This window comes from Heptranchias perlo, chromosome 34 (genome assembly GCF_035084215.1).
Source record: "Heptranchias perlo isolate sHepPer1 chromosome 34, sHepPer1.hap1, whole genome shotgun sequence".
In the NCBI taxonomy this organism is placed as follows: domain Eukaryota; kingdom Metazoa; phylum Chordata; class Chondrichthyes; order Hexanchiformes; family Hexanchidae; genus Heptranchias; species Heptranchias perlo.
This window is the reverse complement of record NC_090358.1, coordinates 30,900,562-30,912,688: the sequence shown is the minus strand read 5'-3', so window position 1 is coordinate 30,912,688 and position 12,127 is coordinate 30,900,562. Positions and strand designations below refer to the sequence as shown.

Sequence of the window (12,127 nt, the reverse complement as noted above, 5' to 3'; positions counted from 1 at the left end):
AATCTTGGTGTCATCTGCAAACTTACTAACCATGCCTCCTAAATTCTCATCCAAATCATTAATATAAATAACAAATAACAGCGGACCCAGCACCGATCCCTGAGGCACACCGCTGGACACAGGCATCCAGTTTGAAAAACAACCCTCGACAACCACCCTCTGTCTTCTGTCGTCAAGCCAATTTTGTATCCAATTGGCTACCTCACCTTGGATCCCATGAGATTTAACCTTATGTAACAACCTACCATGCGGTACCTTGTCAAATGCTTTGCTGAAGTCCATGTAGACCACGTCTACTGCACAGCCCTCATCTATCTTCTTGGTTACCCCTTCAAAAAACTCAATCAAATTCGTGAGACATGATTTTCCTCTCACAAAACCATGCTGACTATTCCTAATTAGTCCCTGCCTCTCCAAATGCCTGTAGATCCTGTCCCTCAGAATACCCTCTAACAACTTACCCACTACAGATGTCAGGCTCACTGGTCTGTAGTTCCCAGGCTTTTCCCTGCCGCCCTTCTTAAACAAAGGCACAACATTTGCTACCCTCCAATCTTCAGGCACCTCACCTGTAGCGGTGGATGATTCAAATATCTCTGCTAGGGGACCCGCAATTTCCTCCCTAACCTCCCATAACGTCCTGGGATACATTTCATCAGGTCCCGGAGATTTATCTACCTTGATGCGCGTTAAGACTTCCAGCACCTCCCTCTCTGTAATATGTACACTCCTCAAGACATCACTATTTATTTCCCCAAGTTCCCTAACATCCATGCCTTTCTCAACCGTAAATACCGATGTGAAATATTCATTCAGGATCTCACCCATCTCTTGTGGTTCCGCACATAGATGACCTGGTTGATCCTTAAGAGGCCCTACTCTCTCCCTAGTTACCCTTTTGCCCTTTATGTATTTGTAGAAGCTCTTTGGATTCACCTTTGCCTGATCTGCCAAAGCAATCTCATATCCCCTTTTTGCCCTCCTGATTTCTCTCTTAACTCTACTCCGGCAATCTCTATACTCTTCAAGGGATCCACTTGATCCCAGCTGCCTATGCATGTCATATGCCTCCTTCTTATTTTTGACTAGTGCCTCAATCTCCCGAGTCATCCAAGGTTCCCTACTTCTACCAGCCTTGCCCTTCACTTTATAAGGAATGTGCTTACACTGAACCCTGGTTAACACACTTTTGAAAGCCTCCCACTTACCAGACGTCCCTTTGCCTGCCAACAGACTCTCCCAATCAACTTCTGAAAGTTCCTGTCTAATACCATCAAAATTGGCCTTTCCCCAATTTAGAATTTTAACTTTTGGGCCAGACCTATCCTTCTCCATAGCTATCTTAAAACTAATGGAATTATGATCACTGGTCCCAAAGTGATCCCTCACTAACACTTCTGTCACCTGCCCTTCCTTATTTCCCAAGAGGAGGTCAAGTTTTGCCCCCTCTCTAGTCGGGCCATCCACATACTGAATGAGAAATTCCTCCTGAATACACTCAACAAATTTCTCTCCATCCAAGCCCCTAATGCTATGGCTGTCCCAGTCAATGTTGGGAAAGTTAAAGTCCCCTACTATTACCACCCTATTTTTCTTGCAGCTGTCTGTAATCTCCTTACATATTTGCTCCTCAATTTCCCGTTGACTATTTGGGGGTCTGTAGTACAATCCTATCAAAGTGATCTCTCCCTTCTTATTTTTCAGTTCTACCCATATGGACTCAGTGGGCGAACCCTCGGATATATCCCCTCTCACTACTGCCGTGATGTTCTCCCTAATCAAGAACGCAACTCCCCCTCCTCTCTTACCTCCTGCTCTATCTTTCCTATAGCATCTGTACCCTGGAACATTGAGCTGCCAGTCCTGCCCCTCCCTTAGCCATGTTTCAGTAATAGCTATAACATCCCAGTCCCATGTACCCATCCATGCCCTGAGTTCATCTGCCTTGCCCATCAGACTTCTTGCATTGAAATAAATGCAGTTTAATCTAGTCTTCCCTTGGTCTTTGCCCTGCTTTCTCAGACCATCTGTCCGGTCATGTTCTGTACACTCTCCCTTACTGCCTTTTGTTTCTGTCACCACTTTATTTCCCACTGACTTCCTGCATCGGTTCCCATCCCCCTGCCACATTAGTTTAAACCCTCCCCAACAGCACTAGCAAACACTCCCCCTAGGACATTGGTTCCAGTCCTGCCCAGATGCAGACCGTCCAATTTGTACTGGTCCCACCTCCCCCAGAACCGGTTCCAATGGCCCAGGAATTTGAATCCCTCCCTCTTGCACCATCTCTCAAGCCACGTATTCATCTTAGCTATCCTGTCATTCCTACTCTGACTAGCCCGTGGCACTGGTAGCAATCCTGAGATTACTACCTTTGAGGTCCTACTCTTTAGTTTAACTCCTAACACAGGGAGTGCTGCACTGTCGGAGGGTCAGTGCTGAGGGGGCGCTGCACTGTCGGAGGGTCGGGACTGAGGGGGCGCTACACTGTCGGAGGGTCAGTGCTGAGGGAGCGCTGCACTGTCGGAGGGTCGGGACTGAGGGGGCGCTGCACTGTCGGAGGGTCGGGACTGAGGGGGCGCTGCACTGACGGAGGGTCGGTGCTGAGGGAGCGCTGCGCTGTCGGAGGGTCGGGACTGAGGGGGCGCTGCACTGACGGAGGGTCGGGACTGAGGGGGCGCTGCACTGTCGGAGGGTCAGTGCTGAGGGAGCGCTGCACTGTCGGAGGGTCGGGACTGAGGGGGTGCTACACTGTCGGAGGGTCAGTGCTGAGGGAGCGCTGCACTGTCGGAGGGTCAGTGCTGAGGGAGCGCTGCACTGTCGGAGGGTCGGGACTGAGGGGGCGCTACACTGTCGGAGGGTCAGTGCTGAGGGAGCGCTGCACTGTCGGAGGGTCGGGACTGAGGGGGCGCTGCACTGACGGAGGGTCGGGACTGAGGGGGCGCTGCACTGTCGGAGGGTCAGTACTGAGGGAGCGCTGCGCTGTCGGAGGGTCAGTGCTGAGGGAGCGCTGCGCTGTCGGAGGGTCAGTGCTGAGGGAGCGCTGCGCTGTCGGAGGGTCGGTGCTGAGGGAGCGCTGCACTGTCGGAGGGTCAGTGCTGAGGGAGCGCTGCGCTGTCGGAGGGTCAGTGCTGAGGGGGCGCTGCGCTGTCGGAGAGTCGGGACTGAGGCAGCGCTGCGCTGTCGGAGGGTCGGTGCTGAGGGGGCGCTGCACTGTCGGGGGGTCGGTGCTGAGGGAGACCTGCGCTGTCGGAGAGTCGGGACTGAGGCAGCACTGCGTTGTCGGAGGGGCGGTACTGAGGGAGACCTGCGTTGTCGGAGGGTCGGTTCTGAGGGAGACCTGCGTTGTCGGAGGGTCGGTTCTGAGGGAGACCTGCATTGTCGGAGGGTCAGTTCTGAGGTGCTGCTCAGTTCAGTCTGTCTCTCTGTTTCTCTTTGCTTCTTTTTTTTCTTTGTTTTCTTTCTTCCCCTTTCTGCGAAACCAGCTAGTCAATTCGAACCACTTCATCACAGGAAATTGTGCAGCCAACTATCAGAGATGCTGCCAGACAGAATGACAATGACGGAAATAAAAACAGAAAATGCTAGAAACACTCAGTTGGTTAGATAGCATCTTTGGAGAGAGAAACGTAGGGTTAATGTATCAGGTCAATGACCTTTCGTCAGAAAGCTCTGAAATGTTTACCCTATGTTTCTCTCCACAGAGCCTGACCTGCTGAGTATTTACAACATTTTCTGTTTTTGTTTCAGATTTCCAGCGTCTGCAATGTTTTGCTTTTTATGTCCATAACGGATGTGCACTCAGCGGACATTGGCACATTAAACCCCCTTCGTGTTCTGCAGGAACAAACGACAGATACACATTCGTGCTTTCAGCACACCGCATTATAATGTATATTCTCTAGTGATCAATTAGCCAACAACGGCTAACTTTAATCCTGTGTGTGACCTGCAAGGAAGAGGTCAATAAATAGATGAAAATGCTTCCTTTTTGTCACACTTAGCCTTCCCTCTTCTTTTGCTCCCAAGCCCTGTATAATTTAGAGAATCATAGAATGTTCCAGCACAGAAACGGGCCATTCCACATGAGCCATTCAGCCTAACACCACACCATTTAATACTCTCTCGATTTCAAATACATTCTTTATTTTACCTTGACAGACAAATCATGCAATTTTTGTATAGCTCAAATTTGTTGTGACACATAAAAGATTTATTACATCTTGCTGTTTCCAGCCTAATTGATAAATTACAGAAGCATCTAATGGTCAATTTACTCATTTTTGGTTCTTCACGGTGGCGTGTATCATCCGTGTACCATCTGTAAACAAATTCCTCATCTGTTTCCCCATTCAGACTTTTATGTTAATGGTGTTTATATTTTATTCAATGTTCTCTATCAATGTAAATCGGACTCTGTCACATTTACTGAAACTTTTCTTTTAGTTTTTGGCTGATGCCTGCATTTATGCTGAAAAAGATTGTTCTTGGAAACTTTGCAACTGGTCCTGTGGATTCTAAAATGGCGGACGCAATTGATTTCATGGTTGATCGGGTAAGCCAAATAATTGAGCGAAGCTTTCTGTCTAAAATGCTGACACACCTGAGGGATCGAATCAATCAGTTAAGCTTAAACCTGGTAGTTAGTAATCCACAAAACATGAAAACAAACATTGAGAGGACAAGACCAAGAACAATAAGATAGGGACCAGTAATATATCCTAGGGAGCGTGCACTCATCACTGCTTCTCGTACTACTGTACGACAACACTTGAGATGGTAGATCGAAACTCCATGGGCCAAGCAAATCCCCACCAAAAGTTACTGCACGGACCAGGGTCAGAGTGACTGCGTGTGCCCCACCCCCGCCCATCTCACTGCAGTGATGTGGAAATGCACAAGTATTTATATCAAAAACAAGCGAGCAAACATAGTCAGAATATAGAAAATTCACAGGGGAAGTGAAAAAAGAAATGAGGGGCAAACAGAATATGAGGATAGACTAGCGGACAACATAAAAGGGAATCCAAAAGTCTTCTACAGACATGTTAACAGTAAACGGGGAGTAAGAGGAGGGGTGGGGCCGATTAGGAACCATAAAGGAGATCCACTCACGGAGGCAGAGGGCATGGCTGAGGTACTAAATGAGTACTTTGCATTGGTCTTTACCAAGGAAGAAGATGCTGCCAGAGTCTCAATACAGTTAAGATACTGGATGGGCTAAAAATTGAGAAAGAGGAGGTACTAGAAAGGCTGTACTTAAAATAGATAAATCACCTGGTGCAGATGGGATGCATCCTAGGATGCTGAGAGAAGTAAGGGGGGAAATTGCAGAGGTGCTGGCCATAATATTCCAAACATCCGTAGATACGGGGGTGGTGCCAGACGACTGGAGAATTGCAAATGTTACATCCTTGTTCAAAAAAGGGTGTAAGGATAAACCCAGCAACTACAGGCCAGTCAGTTTAACCTCAGTGGTGGGGAAACTTTTGGAAGCGATAATCCGGGACATAATTAACAGTCACTTGGACCAGGGTGGATTGATTCGGGAAAGCCGGCAAGGATTTGTTAAAGACAAATCGTGTTTAACCAACTTGATGGAGTTTTTTGATGAGGTAACAGAGAGGGTAGCTGAGGGCAATGCAGTTGATGTGGTGCATATGGATTTTCAAAAAGCATTTGATAATGTCACGTGGGAGGCTTGCTATTAAGATTGCGACCCATGGAATAAAGGGGGCAATAGCAACATGGATACAGAATTGGCTAAATGACAGGAAACAGAGTGGTGGTGAACGGGTGTTTTTCGGACTGGAGGGAGGTGTACAGTGGTGTTCCCCAGGGGTCGGTGCTGGGACCACTGCTTTTCTTGATCTGTATTAATGACTTGGACTTGGGTGTACAGGGCACAATTTCAAAATTTGCAGATGACACAAAACTTGGAAGGGTAGTGAACAGTGAGGAGGATAGTGATAGACTTCAAGAGGATATAGACAGGCTGGTGGCATGGGCGGACACGTGGCAGATGAAGTTTAACGCAGAAAAATGCAAGGTGATACATTTCGGTAGGAAAAATGAGGCGAGGCAATATAAACTAGAGGGCACAATTCTAAAAGGGGTGGAGGAACAGAGGGATCTGGGGGTATAGGTGCACAAATCGTTGAAGGATGCAGGGCAGGTTGAGAAAGCAGTTAATAAAGCTTACAGGGTCCTGGGCTTGATAAAGAGGTATAGAGTACAAAAGCACAGAAGTCATGATGAACCTTTATAAAACACTGGTTCGACCACAGCTGGAATATTGTGTCCAGTTCAGGGCACCGCACTTTAGGAAAGATGTGAAGGCCTTCGAGAGGGTGCAGAAAAGATTTACTAGAATGATTCCAGGGATGAGGGACTTAAATTACGTGGATAGACTGGAGAAGCTGGGGTTGTTCTCCTTGGAACAGAGATGGTTGCGAGGAGATTTGATAGAGGTGTTCAAAATCATGATGGGTTTAGATAGAGAGAAACTGTTCCCATTGGCCAAGAACCAGAGGGCATAGATTTAAGATGATTGGCAACAGAACCAAAGGTGACGTGAGGAAAATCTTTTTTAAGCAGCGAGTAGTTTGGATCTGGAATGCACTGTCCGAGGGAGTGGTGGAGGCAGATTCAATCATGGCCTTCAAAAGGGAACTGGATAAGTACTTGAAACGAAAAAATGTGCAGGGAGTAAGGCGAGGGAGTGCGACTGCCTGGATTGGTTTGTGCATAGAGCTGGTGCAGACTCGATGGGCCGAATGGCCTCCTTTCGTATTATAACCTTTCTATGATTCTATGAGATCCTGTGGCTCCTGCCAAAACTTACTTCCTTTGACGTGAACATCAGGTTCTTAGAAAATCTCTTTCCAGGAACAAAGCTCGTGGTAACACGAGTGGAGCTTCCGACTCCACATCCTACCTGTCACAAAGACCGCATAATAATATTGCCAGTCTCCGCCTCTGCCTCATCTTGTCTGTTGCTGAAACCTTCATCCATTCTTTTGTTACTTCGACTCGACTATTCCAATGCTCTCCAGGCCGGCCTCCCATCTTCCACCCTCGGTAGACTTCAACTCATCCAAAGCTCTGCTGCCGTATCCTAACTCGCAGCAAGTCCCGTTCACCCATCATCCCTGTGCTCGTTCACCTACGTTGGCTCCCGGTCCGGCAACGCCTCGATTTTAAAGTTCTCATCCATGTGTTCAAATCCCTCCATGGCCTTGCCCCTCCCCATCTCTGTAACCTCCTCCAGCCTTACAACCTCCTGAGATCTCTGCTTTCCTTCCCCCACTTCCTTCGCCCAACCATTGCCTGCTGTAGTTTGCTGATGACACTGAGTTAGGAGGCACAGTAAATAGTGTAGATGGGAGCAGAAAGTTGCAGAGGGGCATTGATAGATTAAGTGAGTGGGCAAAACGTCGGATGTACTTCATTGTGGGGAAGTGTCAGGTCATCCACTTTGGACCTAAGAAAGATAGATCAGCGTATTTTCTAAATGGCGAGAAGTTAGGAACTGTGGAGGAGCAGAGAGATTATGGGGTCCAAGTACAGAAATCATTAAAAGCTAGTGGACAGCTATAAAAAAAATTTAAAAGGTGAATTGCATACAAACATATGAAATTGATGGGCAGGAAAGGACCAGCTGATCCACCAAGCCAGCCCCATACCATGATGGCCAGACCATCATGGCTAAATGCTCCTTCTCTCTCTTTCCCCCCCCCCCCCGCAACCGTGTAATCTGGGAGAGGCAAAAAAAGAGAAGAAACCCAGGGCCAGTAAGGGAAAAAATACTCAGTAAAATCCCTCTCTGACCCCCTCAGCCGATCGAAACCAGTCCAGGAGATCACATGGAGCAAATGTTATTTGTAAAGCCACTTACCTTCTATATGATGCGATCTCTGCCCCAGTCAGGAACCAGTCCAGCTGCACTTTAAAGGCAGAGAGTCAGCACCCACCACACCAGCCGGCAATGTATTCCAGAGGCTCACAATTCTCTGGGAAAAGAAGAACTGCCCAACATCCAGTCTGTTCCTACTCTTCCATAGTTTAAACTTGTGTCTCCTGGTCCTCCCCAACCTGTTAAACTGGAATAATCTATCAATAGGGACGCTATCCAGCCCTTCAATTATTTTATAGACCTCTATCAGGTTGCCTCTTAAGTCTACGCTGCTCTAAAGTAAATAGCCCACGGTCCTTGAGCCTATCCGAGTAGCTGAGGCTCTTTAAGCTAGGAAACATCCTTGTAGCTCTCCTTTGGACCTTTTCCAAGGCCACTGTATGACCCACCATGTGGGGGGACCAAAACCGGGCGCAGTACTAACAATCATTTTCCAAACTTCACTGGATACAGGCGTAGTGCTAGAGGATTGGAGGACTGCTAACGTACCGTTGTTAAAAAAGTGAGTGAAGGATAGACCGAGTAATTACAGGCCAGTCAGCCTAACCTCGGTGGTGGGCAAATTATTGGAATCAATTCTAAGGGACAGGATAAACTGTCACTTAGAAAGGCACGGATTAATCAAGGACAGTCAACACGGATTTGTTAAGGGGAGGTCGTGTCTGACTAACCTGATTGAATTTTTCGAGGAGGTGACAAGGAGGGTCGATGAGGGTAGCGCAATTGATGTAGTCTACATGGATTTTAGCAAGGCTTTTGACAAGGTCCCACATGGCAGATTGGTCAAAAAAGTAAAGGCCCATGGGATCGAAGAGAATGTGGCAAATTGGATCCAAAATTGGCTCAGTGGCTGGAAACAAAAGGTAATGGTCGACGGGTGTTTTTGCAACTGGAAGGCTGTTTCCAGTGGGGTGCCGCAGGGCTCGGTACTAGGTCCTTTGCTTTTTGTGGTATACATTAACGATTTGGACTTAAACGTAGGGGGCATGATTAAGAAATTTGCGGATGACACAGATAGGCCGAGTGGTTGATGGTGAGGAGGAAAGCTGTAGACTGCAGGAAAATATCAATGGACTGGTCAGATGGGCAGAAAAGTGGCAAATGGAGTTCAATCCGGAGAAGTGTGAGGTAATGGATTTGGGGAGAGCAAACAAGGCAAGGGAATACGCAATAAATGGGAGGATACTGAGAGGTGTAGAGGAAGTGAGGGACCTTGGAGTGCATGTCCACAGTTCCCTGAAGGTAGCAGGACAGGTAGATAAGATGGTTAAGAAGGCAGACGGGATACTTTCCTTTTTTTAGCTGAGGCACAGAATATAAAAGCAGGGATGTTTTGCTGGAACTGAATAAAACACTAGTTAGGCCACAGTTTGAGTATTGCGCACAGTTCTGGTTACCACATACAGGAAGGATGTAATTGCACTAGAGATGGTGCAGAGGAGATTTACGAGGATGTTGCCAGGACTGGAGAATTTTAGCTATGAGAAAAGATTGGATAGGCTGGGGTTGTTTTCCTTGGAACAGAGGAGGCTGAGGGGTGATTTAATTGAGTTGTACAAAATTATGAGGGGCCTGGATAGAGTGGATAGGAAGGACCTATTTCCCTTAGCGGAGGAGTCAATAACCAGGGGGAGTAGATTTAAAGTGATTGGTAGAAGGATTAGAGCGGAAATAAGGAATTTTTTTTTTCACCCAGAGGGTGGTGGGGGTCTGGAACTCACTGCCTGAGAGGGTGGTAGAGGCAGAAACCCTCAACTCATTTTTAAAAAAATACCTGTGTGTGCACCTGAAGAGCCGTGACCTGGAGGGCCACGGACCAAATGCAGGAAAGTGGGATTAGGCTGGGTGGCTCGCTTCTCAGCCGGCGCGGACACGATGGGCCGAATGGCCTCCTGTGCTGTAATTTTTCTATGATTCTATGAGTACTCTAGATGCGGTCTGATCAGCGACCTGTATGGTGTCAAAATGGTCTCCTTTGATTTATACTGAGTGGTTCTATTAATACAACCCAATACCTTAGCTTTAGCTACAGTTTCTCTACATTGGTCATGAACCTTTAGTGATCCTAGCAGAATAACAGCCTTTCAGTATTGGCCCCTGCAAATGATACGTGTATTCTGTGTTGGCCCTACCAACATGCATGACACTTCATTTATCTAAATTAAATGCCATTTTCTGATGTATGGTCACTCCTCAGCACATCTAAATCTTTTTGGACTTGATTCCACTCCTCTACCGTTTTAGCCCTTGCACAGATTTTGGTGTCATCTGCAAAGTTACTGACCAGACTCCCAATACCACTGTCCAGACCATTAGTAAAGATGGTTAACAGTAGCGGGCCTAGGAACGACCCCTGGGGGACACCACGAGTAACATGCCTCCAGGCTGAACCACATCCGTTAAATACAACTTTTTGGCTGCGGCATTGGAGCCAATTCCTACTGATACCACAAGATTCTATCTTGTGAAGTAACCTTATCAAAGGCTTTCTGAAAGTCCAGGTAGACAATGTCTACCGGATTTCTCTCATCCATTACCCTAGTGACTTCCTGAAAAAACTCGATCAAATTTGTTGGGCACAACCTATTTTTGTCAGAAGCTATGTTGTGTGCTTCTAATGGTCCCTTCCCTTTCCCAGTGATCATAAAGGGCATCTCTCACGATCCCAATAATGGATGTCAGGCTGATAGGCCTGTAGTTCCCTGGCTCTGATTTGTCCCCTTTTTTGAAAATAAGAATTACATGAGCTAGCTTCTGATCTAAGGGAACTATCCCTGACTCCGTGAACATTCCCATCCTCAATGATGAGGAACTCCTGCTGCAATGTCCTGGGGCTGAGATGATTGGCCTCCAACAACCCACTACCATTTTCCTTTGTACTAGGTATGACTCCAGCCATTGGAGAGTTTTCCCCCTGATTCCCATTGACTTCAATTTTACTCGAGCTCCTTGGTGCCACGCTCGGTCAAATGCTGCCTTGATGTCAAGGGCAGTCACTCTCACCTCACCTGGAATTCAGCTCTTTTGTCCATGTTTGGACCACGGCTGTCATGAGGTCTGGAGCCAAGTGGTCCTGGCAGAACCCAAACTGAGCATCGGTGAGCAGGTTATTGGTGAGTAAGTTGGATTTGTCCTGCTTTTTGTGGACAGGGCATACCTGGGCAATTTTCCACATTGTCGGGTAGATGCCAGTATTGCAGCTGTACTGGAACAGCTTGGCTAGAGGCGTGGCTAGTTCTGGAGCATAAGACTTCCGCACTACAGCCGGGATGTTGTCGGGGCCCATAGCCTTTGCTGTATCCAGTGCACTCAGCCGTTTCTTGTTATCACGTGGAGTGAATCAAATTGGCTGAAGACTGGCTTCTGTGATGGTGGGATATCGGGAGGAGGCCGAGATGGATCATCCACTTGGCACTTCTGGCTGAAGATGGTTGCAAATGCTTCAGCCTTGTCTTTTGCACTCACGTGCTGTACTCTGCCATCATTGAGGATGGGGATGTTCACGGAGCCTTCTCCTCCCGTTAGTTGTTTAATTGTCCACCACCATTCACAACTGGATGTGGCAGGACTACAGTGCTTTGATCTGATCCGTTGGTTGTGGAATCGCTTAGCTCTGTCTATAGCATGTTGCTTCCACAGTTTAGCATGCATGTCATCCTGAATTGTAGCTTCACCAGGTTGGCACCTCATTCTTAGGTACTCCTGGCATGCTCTTCTACACTCCTCATTGAACAAGGGTTGATCCCCTGGCTTGTTGGTAATGGTAGAGTGAGGAGTATGCCAGGCCATGAGGTTACAGATTGTGCTGGAATACAATTCTGCTGATGGCCCACAGCACCTCATGGATGCCTAGTTTTGAGCTGCTCGATCTGTTCTGAATCTATCTCAATTAGCACGGTGGTCCTGCCACACAGCACGTTGGATGGTGTCCTCAGTGCGAAGTCTCCACAAGGACTGTGCGGTAGTCACTGCTACCAATACTGTGATAGACAGATGCATTTGCGACAGGTAGATTGGCGAGGACGAGTTCAAGTAGGTTTTTCCCTCATGTTGGTTTGCTCACCACCTGCTGCAGGCCCAGTCTGGCAGCTATCAGGACTCAGCCAGCTCGGTCAGTAGTGGTGCTACCAAGCCACTCTTGGTGATGGACATTGAATTCCTGCATCCATAGTACGTTCTGTGCCCTTACTACCCTCAGTGCTTCCTCCAAGT

General features: G+C 47.6%; 1 protein-coding gene across 4 annotated transcripts in view; it reads left to right on the top strand.

Annotated features, from left to right (window-relative positions):
• spg21 (SPG21 abhydrolase domain containing, maspardin) overlaps positions 1 to 12,127 on the top strand; it is an 80,489-nt gene that overhangs the window by 50,021 nt on the left and 18,341 nt on the right. For all 4 annotated transcript variants that reach the window (XM_067971663.1, XM_067971660.1, XM_067971662.1 and 1 more), the window contains one exon: positions 4,447 to 4,555. In XM_067971663.1, the coding sequence (XP_067827764.1) occupies positions 4,447 to 4,555 (109 nt within the window). The remainder of the gene's footprint in view (positions 1 to 4,446; positions 4,556 to 12,127) is intronic.